Here is a 21,387-nt window from a genome sequence, read left to right as displayed (position 1 = left end):
TTCCATTATTATTATGTTGTTGATTATCTAATATTTAATTATTTCTGATGCATGTTTTATTTTTTGTATAGGTCCTGGAACCTTTTTATGTTTTCCAAGTCTTCAGTGTTATTGTGTGGTACCTTGATGATTATCCTTATTATGCCTCTTGTATTATTGTCATGTCACTTCTCTCTCTCACGACCGGAGTGTATCAGATTCGCAAGGTATGATTGTAAGAGCACATATTATTAAACAGAATTAATTTGTGTTTAGATGTCTTTGATTATTTATGAAGTAATCTTTTTGTTTTAAAAGTTATTTCTAACACTTTTGTGAAAAACAAAATGGTTTGGTATATGAATCCAAGGAAATACAGAGAAAATTAAAAATAAATATTTGTGATAGACTTTGAAATGAAATTGTAGTAGTTTTAAAGATTATGAAACGTGGTTTAGTTTCTAGACTAAAGTAAATAAAGTGTAAATAACATTAACTCCATATGTAGGCAGAGAAACCTACATTATTGTTTGATAGTTAATTTTGTACACAAGATTCTAACAATTGTGAAGTTTTTCTAACATATTATTTTGTTTCTGTATTGTAAAATATAATATTGCTTGAACAATATTTCAGAACCAGAAGACTTTATATGATACAGTGTATGGATCTGATTTGGTAACCATTTGTAGGGGCAAAGATGGTGAGTGGACTATAAAATACATTGTGTTACATAGTAAATGTTTGTAGGAATGAGGATGATAAATAGATAAAGAAGTCATGTAAGGGGTTAGATCTGAATGCTAATTCCCTTCTCCCTGGGGGCTCAGAGAGTGTATTTCAAAGTTTGAGTGAAATTGGTGTGAAGATGTGAATAGTAGACGTGCAAACAGATGACACTCCTGCTTTATATATATAGACATAACATATATACACATAACACATATATAGACATAACACTTTATCATCTGCAGAAGCATAAATTAGATATAAACTGAAATATATGATATATTACCATTTGTAGGAAAATTAATTTTGAAATATGTAATAGGACATGATAGCTATGTACATGAAAATATATCTTGAGAATGATAAAATTTCATGTTGAAAGAACTGTAGTTTCTGCATGACTGTTATGTAACAAAGCTGTGTTTTAATATAAAAGTTTGAAATTATTATTTTAAAAAACTAAAAATGAGGATTGCAGTGGCAAGTGGAGCTTACAAGTCTCTAACTTGAGGTAATTTACAGTTAGAATAAAGAAACGGATTTTGAGACCAACATTGAACAAAATACATCAACATTTGTTAGGTCTTTCCACATAGTATACACTTAATATCAACAGTTAAACGTTTACTAAACCATTAGTTTATTAACAATTCTAACTTTCACTTTTCAGTTAATCACTATTAACCAGTACATATAGAATATTTCTCTCTATTATAAGCATTAACTTCCTTTAGTAAATTACATTAATTGAACAAGAGAGATAGCAATTCTATACTTACAGCACGGTCAGACTGGTGTATCTCTAGAGGTTAGAAATTTTTATATTCATGTTGACTTGGGAAACCTCGATTCATCCTGGAGAGAACTTTAACTCTTTCTGGAGATTTAGATTTTTAGTCCCAGACACGAGTTTTTATTTGTACTTTCTTTGTATCCTTTCACTTTTCCAAATAGTATCCCTGACTACTTACAAGTAGTCCTGGCTAACTTCTGCAACTCATTTGGCATTTCCAAAACAAGAACCCAAACTATCAAGTAATTGGTTACTGTAATGGTGAGTGCTCTAGTTGCCTTTTTACTTGTACTACTACACTGGTCTGGAGTAACAGATCTCACATTAAAGCACAGATTTGAGATGCTATCATAAACTTTTTAGTAGCCTTTACTATGCTGCTAACTTGGTGTCAGTAACTTATTACTGTCAAACTCGTGACTAACGTTTTTCACAGTATCCTTGCTGTAGTTTCATTTTTTATAACTCTTAACTCGTGATTCACAATACTAGCCAGCTAACTGTGCTTTGTCTAGTTCTTGATACAATTCCATAATACAGGCATTTTTTACTTATGCCATCTCTTCACGTATATGCACCACCCTCAAAAACTTAAATTTCTTTAATTTGTTTTTTTTTAAACGTAAAAGGCTGAAGAAATTGTTAAATTCCCTCAAAAACATCCAATTGCTTCATCGTGTACCTTAGCATTAATCAGTAGACTAGTTTTAACTTTGCCATACAAAAAATTTGTCTTAAATACATTCCTGGTGGATGTACTTGTTTGATAATTTACTATTTAATCTTCATTTCATCATTGAAACTAAGGCTCAGCAGTTAAAGATTAAACTAAAGCTTTTATGTTATGCAAAACTACCACTAGAAATGACATTATTTTTGTGGTCTTGTTATTTTTAACTCTGTCATTACTTTATGTAGAATATGAAGATATTCCATCAGAACATTTGGCACCTGGTGATATGCTTGTGATTCCTCGTCATGGCTGTGTAATGCAGTGTGATGCAGTTATAGTCACCGGAAACTGTATAGTCAATGAAAGTATGTTGACAGGTACGAAATGCATGGATAATACTCATGTTGTTGTTTTTTGCAGTGGAAAATATTGGAAAGTTAATTTCAAACTAATTAAATAGAAAATGAATAATAAACAATTTCGTAAACTTTTTACATTTACATGTGTTTACAAGTAATACATGATATTATTTATACCTCACAAAATTTTATTTTCTGATTAGATACCAAGTTTATTTTCAGAACTGTAGTATGATTATAAAGATATAATGATTTATCTTGTGTGAATTTATCTTTTTGGGAAGGATTTAGTGGAAAAAATTATTTGATGATAAATGTAAAGGCCTTTTATGTTGCATTATAACTAAGAGATACTAATTAATGTAATTGGTTCTCACCTTAAGTTTTTCGTTTTTTTCTTCTGTATGCAGGAGAATGTGTTCCTATCACAAAAACAGCTCTTCCAAAACCAGTAAATGTTTATGGTGTACCTGAAAAGTTGTATAGTCCTAAAGAGCATGCTCGACATTCACTGTTTTGTGGAACAAAAGTAATTCAAACCCGTTATTATGGCAAGGAAAACGTTACTGCTGTGGTAGTAAGAACTGGTATGTTAACCACTTAACCCTTTGGAAAAAGGATCTGTCAATTTGACTGACTTTGTAACTGCCATGTAACCAAGAAATTATACATATCTCTGAATGTAATAAGTGTATCTTCTTGAAATTTGGCAAACTCTTAATGAATGTTACTGGTATCTTGTCCACAAAAAATCAGACTTTTGAATACAGTATTTTTACTAAACACTTGTTTGTGAATTTATGAAACTTATATTAAGTTTGTCTGAATGAAAGATGATTTTCATGCCAAGAGTAGAAATACTTTTTTTCCTCTTACAGTTTTCACATTTCAATTGCATAATCTGTAGAATCTCTTAAATGAATATCAAAAGTTTTTTTGATAAAACTTTATACTTTATATGTTACATTCTTTACCCTAACACTAGCTATACCAAAATTATCAAGGCAGTGAAAGAAAAGTTGAAAAATATGAAATTAATCAAAATAAAAATTTTATTTTAGAATGACTGCAGATTGTAACCTTTTCATAACTGCTTTCATTTCATTTTATTGTTCTCTGAATCAGGTCTAATTAACATAACAGAGCAATAAATCACACAATGGAAGTTTAGGGTAAAAAAAACTATCAAGTTTCATTACAAGATGAATATGTATTTTCCCCCAAGAGAGATCACTATAATTTTTTTCATTTTCTTATCTAACCTATAAGATTTTAATTTTTATATTTTAGCTACTTTTGTTGAAAAGTAAGTAATAATGAATAAAAAATATACATAAAAATTTATTTTAACAATTACAATGTTTCCACCTATAGCATCGAGTCACCATCAGGTAAAAATTACATTTATAAAGACAGTTGAGTTCAAAAGGAGGCAACTCTTACCCAGTAACGATTGGATACTTTGAGTTAAACTGTTTTAATTATTAAAATAAGAAGTTGCCTACTGTAAAAGTTCTTGTTATTATATTTTGAATTAATTATTCAGTTTATTAGGTTCCTCACTAAACATTAACCTATAAGTAAATTAAAAAATTCCATTACTGCTCAAAGCAACATCTTTAGTCTAAACATCTGAAGCTCTCCCTGTGAACTATCATTTTTGACTACCAAAACAAAACCAACCATCAACTGATTGATGTAGTTTAGAATATGCTCTTTCTATTGTTTATAAACTTGTCCAATGGCAGAGTCAGAATTACAGACATATAAGCATGTCAATGTGGGTTGAACAAATAATATAGCAATAAGTCAATAAAGCATGAAAATAAAAGGTTGAAATTATGTTTTCTGGTTTGACAGTGTCTGTAGTATGTGTTTCTGATTGCTTAAATAACCTAAAAACCTTCTGAGGGAGGTGAAAAAATCTATAAATGAGAAATCAGAGTGCCACTTCATCATGTGATTCAAAGTTAAAGATTGAGAATTTATTTAAATATTTCCTTTGGAAATTAAAACTTGAGTAATATAAATATTTCAGTTAGAAACTGTCTTTTGCTGCCAAGTTTATTAACATACATTGATAATAAAGTAGTTTAATACAATTTTGAATGTATCTCTTTAACCCTAACCTAACAGGTTTTCCTGTGGTCAGGGGTCAAAGGGCATGTCATCATGTTTGTAGACTTGCATTCAAAACTTTATTGGAACACAATTTTATGAATGTATGTCATTATGTTTGGTATCAAATTGTATATTGGAGATCAAATATTTATATCATACACTAGTTGATTTCTTAATTTCAAAGTAAATATTATAACAAAATTCCTAAATATCAATTTTTGTGTGTCATATGGTATGTTGAATGCAGCATTAGTTCAAATTAAATGTTTGTGATATCCAAATACAATGTCTGTAGTTTATTACTAATTATAAACTCAAATTACTGATATTAACAAGCTAGAATATAAAATAAGAACTTCCTATCTTTTTTATTTTCTGGAATATTATATTTAATGAATCAACCAAGGTGGCCCTGCCCACCTCTTTCATTTTTGGAAATACTTGTTTACGTACACCTACTTCTCTGTTTGATGTGTGTATAACCAATCAAAAGCTTAAAATGTCCCCACATGGTATTCTCAGCCTTTGCGAAGTCTTTATGTGGGAAAAATCTTCCTTTTCATGGTAGAAATAAAGTGGAGAGGTAAGAAATAATGGAGCTTGAAATATCATATTCTTTTAGATCCAAATACAGCTTAGTTACTAAGCCTGATAAATTATAGTGGAATTCTGTGTTATTGATATATTAAATTATGATTTTTTAAAGTTTTAAAATGAATATATAAAAAAACCTAAAAAAATTATTTTGTTTTACATCCTGCACATGCGAAATTTAACAAGGCTTAGCAAATTATGGCAAGCAAGTACAATGTTCATAATTAGAAGATATCATTGTTTTCTATATTTTTATATTTACTGTTCTATGTTTTAAGAAAATTAACTGAAATTTAATAACTTATTTGTAAATAGTAATAATATATATACATATGTCATGTATTATAACCAAAATGTGACTATTTTACAAAATACTGGTCCACTATAGCAAAGCCAAGACATGTCACTTTATAAAGGCCAGTTTAATACTATTGGATAAGGTAACATGCTCCACGTTGTTGCAACTTCTAGAATGTTAGTCAGACATGGCTGAAAGGTTCATAAATAAAAGTAATAAATATATATATAGATGTATAATGTTATGAGACTTAAGCTATTTAGGCACAACATTTGTGGTTTCAAGTTATAATTTGTAGTCATTCTGGAATGAAAAAGAGCATGATTTATATTTATTTCCTAATTTTTTTATGATGGTTACGAGGTTGGTCAAATTGACCAAACCCATACAGAGATGCAGTAGTGAAAATAACAGATAAGATATAAAGTTTATTCTAAAATAAAAATGTTTATAATTATCTGGAGGTTATAAGAGATTTTGCATGTTAAATTTGACAATTTTCTGATGCATAAAAGTATTTTTAATCTTAAAATCAAAATTACTTTGCATGATGGATAGTCAACACTGAAAAAGAAAAAAATGCATGAACAAATTGTTACTCAAAAAATCTTTAACTTAATAAAATAATCTAATATCTTGTGTATGAAAGCCTTGTAATGTTTACTGATAACGTGCAAAATTTTATTAAGATACGCATACTGTATTAAAAATTATAGTATGAAAACTATAACAAGCACAAAATAGTTACAAGGTTGGCCCATGGGACCGATCCCATAGTGAGAGAGTTAAATTAGTCTAGACATGCATACTTTTATCATCCTAAGTCCATATATATTTAATAAAGGATATCTTCCGTTTTTTGTGTGACTTGTGTTTATCTTTGAAATGTTCATGTCAAAGGTTTTAATAGATTTTATACATTTATTTTTAAATTAATCTTATGAGCTTATAGTTCCATATTCAAACAAACTTCAATAACTGAATGAGGTACATAAACTCCTTTCAATAAATTATAGCCTTCTACATAACTTTTGTTTTTATTTTTTATATTAAGGTATTCCATTTAACCAGTACTAATGCTGAACATTTATAGCTAGTAAAAATTCCTCTGAAAGTCTTTTCCAGTTTCTTAGCTTTTGAAAATTAATAGTAACTTCTGTTTTTGCTCTAAAGTTTTCCAGTGTTTTATGTGATATCATTTAAACTGTCATTTTTCTCAAATATTTATTTCTTCTTCAACTAGCGTACAATTGAATCTTTCAACCAGTTAGAAAAATTCACCTTCTTCCTATAGCAAAAAATACATTATCTATGTTTATAAAAACATCAGTAACTGAAACTAATTCAACTAGTATCATCATTTGTTAATTCTAATATAACATTTTCTCTTTGCTGCAGGATTTCTTACTGCTAAAGGTGATCTTGTTAGATCTATTATGTTTCCTAAACCAGTAGATTTCAAGTTCAACCGACATTTAGGAAAATTTCTGCTTTTTCTGGCTGGTCTGGCAAGCATAGGTTTCATATATACAGTTATTATTAAGGTATTGTATTATTTGTATTGCAAGTTGATGTATTGAATTTCTTTATAAATTTTTCAAATGTAGAACCTGTTCTTATCGAAGGGAGAAGTGGTAACCCTCAAAATATGTGGAATTATAACTGTAGAAATGTGTTTTGAGAAAAGGAAATGCAAGAACTTTAGGCTTGTTGCATGTCTAAGAATAGCATGTGAATCATTAAAATTGAAGACTTAAACAATGTTTAGCTCAAAATGAAAGGTAGAAGGGAAAAAATAGATCCTTTATTAAGTTGGATTTTTTGTATAATATTGTTTATTTTCTAATGCATTACTTATTTTTGTTGATGTTGAAATATACTGTTGTTATATGTATAGTGATGATTAACAGTTTTACAGTTCTTTAATTGTACTTCATTTATAGCATATGCCTAAATCCTCTTAGTACTCAAAATGACTAAAATGTTATTTATGTGTTTCAGTAACAGCTGCCAAAAACAACAGACACGCTTATCCATATTCTTTGAACTTGACATGCATAATGCAGGCATGAGCCGATCAGCATGCTTGATCCTATCTCCTCACCAAAATTGTATCAGTACTAATTACATGCATTGGTTGTTATTGAAAGCTTGTGTAAAAATAAAAATAACTTGGACTGTATATAGTGTTGATAGGCATGATTGGATTAATTATCACCAGTGGATTACAGAAAAGAGTTAATGATGATTGAGAATGGTGTAATTTTTTTTGACACAAATTGCTGTATTTTTTATTGGATTGTTTGTCACAGGAGATAATCATTAATAATGCAAAGTATGTACATAAAATGGTATTTTAAATTACATTTGCTCATTAATTTGCAGATATAACTGAATTTTGAGCAAGCAGTCAAATCAAATTTGTTTATTGCTGCCCTATAATAGTTTTATCCAAAACATACCTCTACTCACACTATTACTCAACTGCCAGGGTTTCTTCCTTTGCCCATCTAAGCATTGGTCTGATTTTTTCTCGCTTGCTTCAGTCTTTTATTCCCCACTTAATTGCCCTTGGCGATATTTGTCTTGTGACATTCACCACCTACGTCAATGCATCCTCTATCTTGGTACTATATAAAAGCACTTCATTCAGATAATGTTATCACTTTTTCTTGACAAAGCATTCACTAACAGGTTTCTCCATACTACAATTGATGGAGATACTTTGAGTGTTCTTAGTGTCATCTAGTTGATTTTTGTTTAAACTTTTTTTTATATTCTTTTTCAATTGACATTGTCAGTTGGAGTGTTTTGAGCTAATTGTTCATAGGATGCTTTATCATTCTACCTATATCCTCATACTGGTTCTTCTTCCCTAAGACACTGTCAGCCACAGGAGGAGATAAATCCTTTTCACCAATTCATCTGATCATTATTTCTCACTTCTATGACTAATCAGATCCCCAGTTCCCCCTAAAGAAGAAAAGTCCACCTTTCCAAAGTGTTCTAGGGTTTTTATTCATTTCTCTCAAGACTTCTTGAACCTACATGTTTTTCTAACATCATGATGAGATTTCCAGCGAGGATCTTGAAAGTTTTGTTGCCCCAACTAATGCCTTTAGAAATGCTAGACAACGACTTTTTATTCATTGGGATCATTCAGTTTCCCATGATTCATTCTGTTTGCATTGATGATGTGGGTACAAAATTGTTACATATTGCTTATTATGGGCACTCTTTGAAGGCAAGGAATCTTTCTGTGAGTCATGTCTAATCTGATTTGTCACATTTTTATGTTATTAGCAGCCCGGTTGAGTTGCCTGCTAGAGGACATTATGCAGGCTGGTATGTGGACCTCCCCCAATACTGATCTGGCAGCATCTTCATCTGGGGATGTTCGACTATCCCCTATTGCTATCTTAATCACTTCTAAATTATATGGAGGGTTGAATATTTTCATTGCTATGCTTGTCTCTTCTTTACCTTGTTTTCACAGGATCCCACTCTGTGATGAGTGTTTTCCAGACAAATGTGCTTTTATCAAAACAATTCTGCACTAGCAACCACTTTATCTAGGTTGTAAGAGGCTTTGAAAAAATGAGGTGTATTACTGTACTATGCCGGATCACTGCTCATGAACAATAATGAGTAAAGCTAAAAGGGATCCTGCTCATCCCTGCTAATCATCATATTGAATAAATCAGGGTCAATTTGATTTTACAAACTTAGGGAACTTAGTTCACCTATTGCACTGTTTCTAGAGCACTGTTCCTCAGAGCTCCCTAACATGCATTACCCTTCATATTCTGCTAGTGGAGCTCGGGAGTCCTTACCACACCTGGTTTCCAGTTACTGGGGTGGTGGACAGAAGCTTTTCCTCCAGAATTTCCTCCACTTTTGGAAAAGAGGGCAAAGTTGGGGCCCTCCTACACGGGTTCGTGGATGCTATTTTCCCAGGTGTTGGTAGGAAAGGCACTAGCCTACAAGGTAGCCTACTCGTAGTACTGGTTCAGATTTGATGCTCGGCTATTTGGTTGGGTTGAGTGTGGCCCTTCCTTTCATCAATATTGGTTAGGTGCATTGTTCATGGAAAAGGGTCTGTTCATTGTCTCTTTGCAATTTCAAATGCAGAGTGATCCCATCATGGGTCCTTGGTTGAGCACAGTTTGATCCATGTCCTCCCCATAATTCTGGGAGAAAGTAGAATTTACCTTGCCCACTTGGTTGGGGAGTGAGGATGAGTGTTCATAATTCCAGATCGGATGAGTTCTGTTTCCTCAGATTGAGTAAGGCATACAAGATCCAGTCATTCTGAGCTTGGGGTGTTGCCTTTCAGATTTCTTCAGGTTGAGGAGAAGGTTTGTCCACTTCAGTATTGTTTACCTTCTCATCACAATTCTGGTGGCTGAGAACACATCACTCTGTGGCTACAGGTTGAGAACCTGCGGTCCAATTGCCCTAGCCACCAATGTTGGATATAAGGACCATGGCCATATAATTCCAACCCCAAACAATGGAACCTCAGCTATCTGGTTGGGGCCTAGCCCATAGGGTTGATCACTCATGTAAAGTTCCACCCACATTAAATGAATTAAGTTCTGAGTGAAGAGCATACCTGTTCTAGATGTTGTGTGGTTCCTCCACTAGGGTGCCAATCTTCTGTTGACACACCCATGATCTATGCAGATGCTTTCTATATGCATAATGCCCTCACTGGCCCCTCCACCTTGTCAATGTGGGATTCTAGCTATAAGTGGCAGTGGAGGTAAGTAGGTTTTGGAAGTTAAAATTTTCTTAAATCAAAAATGTATTTCCAATAATACTTATCTGTACTCACACTCTCCCACCCTTCCTCCCCAGTGAGAACCAGTGTTAGAGACTGTGGATTGAGTCAGTCTCGAAAAAAGTAATAACATTATCTGAATGATAGAGGGCACATTGACATAAGTGGAGAGTGTCATGGGACAAATATTGCAAAGGGCTAGTGGGGTATAAAAGACTGGAGCAAGCGAGAATAAATCAGACCAATGCTTAGATGGGCAAAGGAAGAAACCCTGGCAGCTGTAGTGTGAGAGGAGGTAAGTATTATTGGAAATACATTTTCGATTTATAAAAATGTTAACCTTCATTTGCTCAGAATGTCTCTTAGCAAATTGGTTAGGCATAAACCTTCAGAAATATTTGAGTCAAATTCTGGCTAGAAACAAAAGTCTAATTTTTTTGTTTATGTTTTTTATCTAACATTTGATTTAAGTTTATAATATTTACCTTTTCCTACTTTTATAACAATAAATAAAATATATACATAAAAAAAACAAGAAATTTAATGTGTGTGATTCTTGCACTTTTTTGCAGCTGAAGACTTGAAATGTCGATAAAAGTTAACCCTAATTTTTGCTATGGCTGTTTTTAGTATTTTATTGAATTTTTATTTATTTCAAATATTATGTTAAGAACACAAAATAATAAGATGCAGAAAAGTATATAATGTTCTATTATACAATTATATGTTCTACATCTATTATAATTTACTGGCTGTCTAAATAAGCTATGAGTGCGTTAAAATCTGAGTATTTCCTTATTATTATTGCATTGCGTTTACTTTGTATCATTGATTTTAGAATGTATCAACTAAATATCATAATATGCATAAAACTTAATTCTTTGGAAATCGGAGTAGTCTTAATACTTCCTGTGTAATGCTTGTACAAAAGGCAATTCCAGCTTTAAGTCTACATTTTTTTTATTTTATTAGAGATCGTCTTGGTATTTTTGTTTGATTCATCTTGAAAGAGAATTAATTCTTCAAGTAATTTAAATACAGTACTCCTTCTAAAAGTGAAATTTCTTGAACAGTAGATTTTTTTTCTATGAACACCTTCAACTTATGATAGCTTTGGTTTCTATTGGGTCACAAACGTTTTTTGTTTTTTTTAAATTATGCTCTAGAGTACTAGGGGAGTTCCAGCAGGAGAAATTGCATTAAGAGCCCTTGACCTTATCACTATTATTATACCTCCAGCTCTTCCTGCTGCAATGACAATAGGAATTGTGTTTGCTCAGAGCCGATTAAAAAAACATCAGATCTACTGTATATCTCCAAGGTCTATAAATCTGAGTGGTTGTATTGACTGTGTCTGCTTTGACAAGACAGGAACTCTTACTGAGGATGGACTTGATATGTGGGGAGTGGTCCCTGTTGAAAATGGGAGGTATGGTATGTCTTTCTGTTGTTTGAGATCAACTTGTATATATAGTGACTTTCTGAGAAAATAAGCAGTAGAATAAAAATTTAGTTTTCTATATCCCAGATGCTATTGAATAGGTAGGATTTAGTATTACAGTTATATTCAAAATAAGTTAATAAATGTCCAATGTATGTTAATAAAAAATATTAAAGTAAGAAATGATCTTTATTATTGCAAAACCTGTGTGTTTAGAACGAAATGTTTTTGATGTTGAAAGAACAGTTTTCACAGAATTACTGTTGCTTAACATTCTCTTATCAGATTTATGAAACAACTTTTGCAAAAGAACATTTAAACTTGTATTTGAAAATATAATCTAGTTTATCTAGATTGCAGGAAAATTTCATTGTAATACCTTTATTCTTTAGTGACACATCGTATTTTTTAAAGTAATGAAGTGAAACAACAGAATTCTGAAGTAGGAATTTTGCTCATCGCTTTGTCAAAATTCAGTATCTTACAAATGTTTAAAAATATCAGACTATTGGACTTCCAGAAATTTAGAATTTTGTGTTCTCAGCCATACTTCAAAGTTCTCTGAAAAAATGTAAATAACAGACATTCTTTTGTTCCATGTTCACAAATTTTCATTTAATTTTGTATCTCTTTGCTGTTCTCTTCCCTGTAGTTTCAAAGGGGTAGAGAAGAAGCCATCCAGTTTAGAGCAAGGACACCTTTTAGTTGGTATGGCATCTTGTCACTCATTAACTATTATAGATCAGCAACTGATTGGAGACCCACTAGATATGAAAATGTTTGAGTCAACAAACTGGGTGAGCAAGTTTTAGATTTATCTTACTATAATATCTTTTTCTGTTCTAACACTGAAAACTTCTTTTATTAATATTTAAGACAAACACATCTTTATTGAACTGTTTTTTTGTTTGTTTTTTAATTGCAAACATTGCAGTTATCTTTTAGTCAAAAAAATAATAATGAAAGTTATGTGTAACTTTCTTCACACTAGCTTTGTCAATTTGACCGACCACATGACCTTTTTGTACTCATTTAAAGTCTTTATAGATTTAATACTTCTAACTTTCAATATAGTTTATATATCTTCACAAAATTTAACAGTCTTTCAGTTAACATTACAAGTCTTTCACTTATATATCATCATATTTTTAACAAACTAAAATAAAGATTTGTCCATGAATATATATTGAATATTTGTTTTGAATAATCTGTGTGCAAAATGATTTTCATGTTAAGATCAAAAATCCCAAATTTCATCTGGACTAAGGTATTTTGCTGTCAGTGGGCAAGGCACTCTAAAATGAACCTTTTTGTGATGGTGTTGATTGTCCACAAAGTTATTCTTGTTTATTTTAAGTATGCATTTTAGAACAAAACATCATCATGCACTAAAACAGAATGTTCTAAAACTACTATAATTTAACTGGCTTTCTATCATAGCTATAAATAGGTATACAAAATTCCATTTAGCTGTGTGAGCTGAACTTTACAATGGCAAACATTGAAATTGAGATTAAATATCTACTTACTGGCATTAAAACAAATTAGCCTCCTAACAAATTTTATAAAAAATAATCAGCATTTTATGTAGGTTATAAACAATCCATTAGTGAATGTCAGAGAGAATTATTGACATTATTTGAAAGACAGGATGACATAGGAGGGGTGTATTGTATGTGAGTTTGAAGTTTTTTAATCTCAGTAAAGCCAGTATCTATAATATATGTGGATCATATCAGGTTCAAAAGAAAATCCAAAATGGTGATTCAGGGTGTGGAGCATCATATAATACAGACAAACGAAGATTGATAATTTATTTAAATATTTCTTTTTGAGATTAAGAAATTGAAACTTAGATAATAGTGTCTATATTGCCCATAATTCTATAAGAAAGTGAAGTTACTTTTATTTATACTCGTGTTAAAATATTGTCTTACACAGTTTATAAATTTAAAGTGAATTAGATATTATGTATTTTTAGTAATATTCTATATTGATGTATATTAAATGGAATTATTTCCAATGGTGTTTAAAACAAGTAAAAAATACTTGGATTTGATATACTTAAATCTATATAGATAATTTAACATCTTCTTTCTCAAGCATTTGGAAGAACCCGACATTGATGATACAACGAAGTATGATGTAATTACTCCAACCATTGTTAAGCCCAAGAAACCTGATATAGTGCAAAGTAGTGAGAATGTGGAAGTAAATGTAAGTTATTAGAAAAGGAAATGAGTTCTTTATAGAAAAGTCTGAAATAATTTTGATTAAGTATTATTTATGCTAGTAAACAATTTTTCCTTCACTTTGTCAAGGTGTTGTATACTATGAGTGCTAAGTATGTTATATTAAATCTATTTTGAACATACAGATCACCAAATCATATAACAACTGCAGCTGATGTTAAGGTTGTGGTGGAATGACATCTGTTAGAACAACATTTTTACATTTTTTGGTTGTGTGTGATGCCACCAAATTTGTTTTTGCTTTTTGGGAATGGTATGTAACAGCTTTTCCTGATCAAAATATTCATATGCTTAGATCAGAAAACTGTATTCAGATTATGGTTTTAGAATTCCCAAGATGGGGAATATCCTTGTAGTTAAGGGCATTAGGGAACAAAGGAATATGGACCAACTTGTATTATCACCATCCTGAACAAGATCTGCAACAAATTGTATTCCAGCCTTTAAAAGGAAAGTGTGATGTTTTATAACATGAACACAAAGGTTAGTGGCAAAAGCTGACCAGTCAGTTAGACTGACCATGTGACCTCTTTATACTTTTTTAAAGTCTTTGTAGTTTTGGTACTACTAACTTTTAATATGGTATGTATATCTTCACAAAATTTGGGAGACTTTCAGTAAACATTATAAGTCTTCCATGTATAAAAAAATCATATTTTTTTTAGTGAAATATTTTAAATAAACTAAATTAAGATTTGTCTGTGAATATATTGAGTTTTTCCTAGTCGGCATGCAAAGTGATTTTCATGTTAAGATTGAAAATACTTTCATCATTTAAAAAATCTCAAATTTCATTTACATAATCTCTAAAACCTCCTAGATACATTTCAAATGTTTGTTTTCAGTAAAACTTTATATTTTAACTTTTATTTTCTCTATCCTAACTCTGTACAAGGTCAGTGAATTTGACCAAACTCATAAACACCAAAAAAAATTGAAATAAATTTAAATTACAATTTTGTTTCCTTCTAGAATGACTTCAAATTGTAACATGAAACTAATTCATTTATCCTAAGTAGCTTTAAACTAGTAAAAATATACATCTATTTATATCTAAATTTTATTGTTTTATTACACTTTGAACCATGTCTAACTACTATTTGCACCATTATAAGTTGTAAGTCAATTGGGGAATGTGGAGCTCACATTACACTATTGAATTACATTACCCACGAGCTACTCCAAGCTACTTGCATGCATGCCTTGTGAAATATTTTTATTATGTTATTATTTATTTTACCTAATCTAACCTTAACTAACATAAAGAGATCCCTATTTTTTATTTTAATTACTTATATAATAATAAATAAAGAATAAGCAGGAAAAACAAGAAATAAAGTACTTACCCAGGTCTTCTTTTTTCTTGCTGCCAATGGTCAGTGACACTTAACACTACTTTTTTGTACTAATGGTAGTGCACTAGATAATTTTTATTTAATTAAATAATGCACCAAAGAACATAGGATAATAACATGTAAAATGCAGACAATTTCCCCTAACTATCACAATTTTCTGGCTTTCTAACTATGCATCAAAATCCATTACAAACTCATCCAAGCTAGTCATTATCTTTCCCATGGGAACAAAGCTTGTACTAACTAAGAAACTGATAATTCTCTGTCCAGAAAACAATGTAATATAGTATGACATTTGACAGATGAAAATCTTGGCTTTCTGTTGGTTATACATAATAGAGTATTAAGCATAAAAGAGAACTGTTAACCAATCCTGAAAGAGAAGATATGATAGGTGGGTTTGGCAAGAGTGATCTGATTTTCTATTTGATGGCTCTGTAACCAAACAGGATTGAAGGTTATAAAAATTATTGTTTGTCTGAGCAATGACGATTTTATAGTGAGTATTATATGTTAAATCTCTTATTTATTGGAGGGGTTGGGAATAAGATAGAGAAGAGGAGATGCCTAGAGAAAATATGTCACATTTCTCACACTAGGGGAATTCAGGATTTCTTTAAATATTGCCTTATAAAATCAAGAACTTAAACTTGTATACTATTAAAATATTGATTATTAGCTATGATTTTATGCTATACTAATTGGTATAACATAAAAAAAAGTAGCTTAATTAAAAGTTGAATGTAAGTCACTAAAATCTCTTAACATGTGCAGTAAAGGATGGTTGAGGTGAGAGGGTTAATAGTAACATATTTCGAGCAGCTGAAAAATGAAATTAGTATTTGTACTGTTCTACATATTAGCACACCAGTCAAGTTTTTGGATGCAGTATCTTTAGATTTCTGTAAGACTGGACTATTGAAACAGGTACTGAGAAACTTTTCCTCATACACTAGATTGGTTATAGAAAGCTGCTGGGTGGAGTTATTTTTTTTAACATGGCTGCTTTACAATGGAGCCTGTTCTGGTGGAAAGTATGGTACAAGTCTATTGTCAAGATGCATGGTTGTCAGATAGATCATGACCAGATCTAGCAATATGGAATGTTATGATTGGTGAAGCTCTAAAATTGTTTTAGTATAACATACTCAATCTCTGTACTTCACTTGATTCATCAATATCTGTTTGTAATTGAATTTAATCCTTCCAGCTAACTCAGAAAGCTTACTAAAATTGCAAAATATATATTTTTGTTTTAAAGTTTTCTAAAAATACACCAAGTAAGGGAAAAAAACCTTGCATGTTATTTTAAGAATCTATTAAAGACAGAAATAGTTACAATGCAAGAAACTGTTATACTGACAGCAGTTTCTCTGTGTTTTAACAGATTTAAGCTTTTAAATAAAATAAAAATAAAACTGTAAGTGTCATAACATAAAATATTTGATACTGCTTAAATGTAAACAGATGTTATCTGGAAACCAAAGGTGTAGTGCATTTGTGGTGCAAAGCATAAAAATGTTAAAATTACTCTCTGTTGAGTGAGTTTTTCTTCTATGACTTTTGATTGATAAAGTCTTTATAATACCTTGTCTTGATTCAATTCAGCCTCCCTATGAAATTGGAATTGTACGACAATTTCCATTCTCTTCAAGTCTACAGAGAATGAGTGTGGTGACAAGGGTATTAGGGGCCCAGCACTTTGACTTGTACACCAAAGGAGCTCCAGAAACAATAGCTTCACTTTGTGATCCAACTACAGGTATGATATCATTTCTGCTGGTTCATTTCGACTTAAACTTGATAGTACTTTTTAAAAATGTTTACTTGCAGAATAGGTCCCTAGTGACATCAAAATGTGTAGATGCAAACATAACCCGTCTACACATTTCATAACTTGATTACTTCATAACTTCAGTAAATTGTTAGGAAATATCTGATCTCATTTCCAAATACTTTTCCAGTGTTATGAATAGTGAATTTTTCCATTTTGATGTTGTTATTGCAAATACTTTATTTTACATAGAATAGACTCAGCATTATTTGTGTTTTTTCAGGGTGAACCAGTTTTTTTTTTAGACTAATACTATTTACCCACATTATTAGGAAACACCATTAAATGTTTTCCAGATGAAATTTTGTATTCTACTGCTAATAAAAATCACACTACTCAAACTATTACTATTTTTCTCATCACATGCAATTTAGTGTTAGCAAGAGCAGCAAGACTCTCCTTTCTATACTTTCCAGTACTTTGCTAATTTGCTGTCTGCCTTTTCAGAACTAATATAAGGAAGACTTTAATGTGAAATATGATTGAGCCATTACACTTTTGTTAAATCATTTGATTACTAATTCTTTTATTGAATTTTGAGACAAAGACCTTTTTGTACAAAATTATACTCATCGTTTTTACATTACATCTGTAAGATATAATTCATTTGCTTGGAACTAGTATTATATTTATCATCATTCTCTATGTATTTTATAAATAGAATTTTTTATGAGATTGAAGAACTCAACACTATGTGACAAAGTAGGCCTCATTAACCCTTTCTAGACAGGTCACGGATGAAAGGCCATGTCATCTTGTTTGTTGACTCACAAAATCCCTGTGTAACAACCAATTTCTTGTATGATATCCCAATAACAAGAACTTTCTAGTCAAATATTGAAATATCACATAGGGATAGTTTTAAAGTGATATACATGACAAGTATTAATACAGCTTTACAATACTTTGGAATGTTATCAACTTCACACAAATTCACAGATTTACATACATAGTAAAGTTCTTGATGAAGATTGATAACTGAAGCTCTGAAGTGATTCTTGTACAGGTTGGTTTGACGATCAACAGTAAAATGTATTGTGAATAACAGCTTCCCTTTAGTGTGATAATTTTATGCTGTATTAAATTGTTGAAGATAGACTGGAGTTTGACAGAAAGAATTACTTTTGTTACATTTATGATACACATTTCTGTGTTTGTTACTTCTCGTCTGAGATCATCTAGCATTACTACTTCATAAGCAGAAATACTAGTATTCATTGAGAGTTTTAAAGGCACCCTGCTTACCATATTAATGATTAACTCTCCCTACACGGGCTTGGTAGAATTGATCAACCATATGACCCATGATACTAAATTTGGGAAAGCCTATATCTGTATTTCTTTGTTAAATCTTTATTCAAAAAAAATACTTTGAAATTTTATAAAAAACTGAGGCAAAAGTTCCTTCATATTTGGTATAAAGAACTAATTTTTTCACATTGTGGATGGACAGCAACACTGAAAGTTAGAAGATTCAGCATTTTTATTGATGTTGATAATCTAATGATGTTTTTCAAAATAACTCTTAAGAAGATGTTTAGTTATAAAACATATTTACTTTATTTTGAAATGATGTTTTTTTTTCTTTGTGAAATAAAATATGAATGATTTTTCTTTATTAATATTATTAACTCTCTATTAATGCAATTCATACTTTAAAAATTAAGCAAAATGCTGTGTAATCTGTTACAAGATATGTAACCAACAAATATACATAAACATATTTAAGTTATAATAATAAATCATATTTATTATCTTTTTTTTTTCTGGGTGGGGGTGTGACTGTGATACTAATATTGTCTGGCAAACTGATGGTACTAATGTGGGATTAATAAGCTAAAAAAAATGTATCTGTAAATATATCGAGTGTTTTTTTTTTAACTAGTGCAAAGTGATTTTCGTGTTAAGATTAAAAGTACTTTTCTTTATCTCAAAAATCTCAAATTTCATTTGTGTAATTTCTAAAAACCTCCTAAATAAATTTCAAACATTTTTTTCAGTAAAACTTTATATTTTATGCGTTATTTTCTCTACCATAACTGTATATAAGGTTGGTAAATTTGACTGACCTTGCAACCACTAAAAAATTAAAATAAATCTAAATTACCCTTTCTTTCTAGAGTGACTTCAAATTGTAACATGAAACTAATTCATTTATCCTAAGCAGCTTTAAACTAGTAAAAATATACATCTATTTATGGCACCATTATAAGTTGTAAATCACTTGGGAAACATGTAGCTCACATTGTGCTATTGAATTACATTACCCACAAGTTACTATTTCGAGATGCTCGAGCGCATGCCTCGTGAAAATTTGTTATTATATTATCATTTATTTTGCCTAATCTAACCTTAACTATCCTAAAGAGTTTCCTATTTTTACATTTTAATTACTTTTATAATAATATGTATAGAATACACATGAAAAACAAGAACTAAAGTACTTACCTGGGTCTTTCTGTTTTTTTTTTTTTTGCTGTTGACTGTTGATGACACTTAACACTAATTTTTTTAAACTAATGGTAATATTGCACTTAATAATTTAATTTAATAACGCACCAAAGAACTTAGAATAATATCATGCAAAAAGTAGATAAGGTACCATAACTATCATGATTTTCCTGGCTTTCTAATCATGCGACAAGAGCTGTTACAAATTCATCCAAGCTAGTTGATATGTTTCCTGCGAGAACAAAGCTTGTACTGAAAGAGAAATTAACAATTCTCTGTACAGAAAACAATGTAATATAAAAGTCATTTGATAGATAAATACCTTGGCTTTCTATTGGTTATAAATAATCTAGTATTAAATTTAAGAGAGAACTATTAACAAATCTTGAAAGAAAGGATGTGACAGGTGGTGTGGCAAGAGGGGTTTGATGGCTCTGTAACCAATCAGGATTGAAGGCTATGAAAATTATACTTTGTTTAAGCGATGACGATAATATAGTGAGTAATTTATGTTAAATTTCTCACACTAGGAGAAATTAAGGATTTTATATAATATTGCCTTATAAGATTAAAAACTTAAAACCTATGTACTTTTAAAATATGGATTATTAGCTGTGATTTTGTGCAATACTAATTGGTATAACATAAACAAAAAGTAGTTTAATTAATTTTTGAATGGAAGTGACATGCACAGTAAAAGATGCCTGTGCAGAGAAAGTTAAAGTTCTTTTCTTTAAATAGCTAGTTCTGATTCTTTATACAGGAATAATGGTATTAATAGTTGAGTCCTTAAATGTATTATCCTCCTTTTTTCTTCTAAAACTAATTTCATTGCAGATTATCTATGAAGCACATCCACAGTTCCCATCCATCACATTTTGACTAATACCACTATGAGCAAATCGGCAATAGTATCAAAAATGATCAATTTTTATTCAACACACTTTTCCCATCTCAGTGCAAAAAAATAAACTTATAACTGTGACATGTGTGAACTAAATATCTTGTTTTGAAATTAAAAACACTATCAAAAACCTGAAAAACACTGCTCCTCATAAAGACATGATTACCAACAAGAGTTGCTTTTCCTTTTATATGTAGCTGCATTTTTTCAATCTATTTCTCAAGTTAGGCTATTTACCTAACAGGTAGAAAGCAGCCAACAATATTGTTGTCAAGAAAGAGAGAAAGCCAAGTCACTCTCTCATTGATTATAGACCCATTAATCTTCTGTCTTTTATCAGTTAACTGTTAGAAAAGAACAGTTATCTCAATGTGTCACATCATAAGAGACAAATTAATTTTCATCTTTCATGTCTATCTTAATCTGTATTCCAAATATGGAACAGTTTTTATAAATTTATTTCTAGGTAATGGTCTAATGTAAAAATCAGTTTTTCTTTGTTTTTTAATTTGTCTTATACATTTCCTCCAAAACAGAGAATGAAATTGAGAAGGAAAAATTTTTCAATGTTTCAGTATTGTTGCTTATTTGGTTCCTTGGAGCTTATTTGGGTAGCATCTCTGTGTGACTACTCACTAAAGAGAATTGACATTTTAACTTATTTTATTTGTACATAATGTTATTAAAAGACTGAAGAATAAATACGCAAGTAATTCAATTATATATATATATTTGTACACACACTAACTATAGAAAATTGTGTCTTTCAGTCAAACATTCTCAATGTCTTAACTCTTTCAGCACAGGCTCGGTCCCTCGGG

General features: G+C 30.6%; 1 protein-coding gene across 1 annotated transcript in view; it reads left to right on the top strand.

Annotated features, from left to right (window-relative positions):
- LOC106469103 (probable cation-transporting ATPase 13A3) overlaps nt 1-21,387 on the top strand; it is a 114,797-nt gene that overhangs the window by 28,431 nt on the left and 64,979 nt on the right. Inside the window, 9 exon segments of the mRNA XM_022397526.1 lie at nt 72-206; nt 616-682; nt 2,420-2,551; nt 2,944-3,120; nt 6,945-7,090; nt 11,496-11,758; nt 12,423-12,567; nt 13,874-13,987; nt 16,986-17,139. Of these exon segments, the coding sequence (XP_022253234.1) occupies nt 72-206; nt 616-682; nt 2,420-2,551; nt 2,944-3,120; nt 6,945-7,090; nt 11,496-11,758; nt 12,423-12,567; nt 13,874-13,987; nt 16,986-17,139 (1,333 nt within the window).

This window comes from Limulus polyphemus, unplaced genomic scaffold, assembly GCF_000517525.1.
Source record: "Limulus polyphemus unplaced genomic scaffold, Limulus_polyphemus-2.1.2 Scaffold3305, whole genome shotgun sequence".
Lineage (NCBI taxonomy): Eukaryota > Metazoa > Arthropoda > Merostomata > Xiphosura > Limulidae > Limulus > Limulus polyphemus.
The sequence above is the reverse complement of the archived record's forward strand: the minus strand, read 5'-3'. Positions and strand labels throughout refer to the sequence as shown.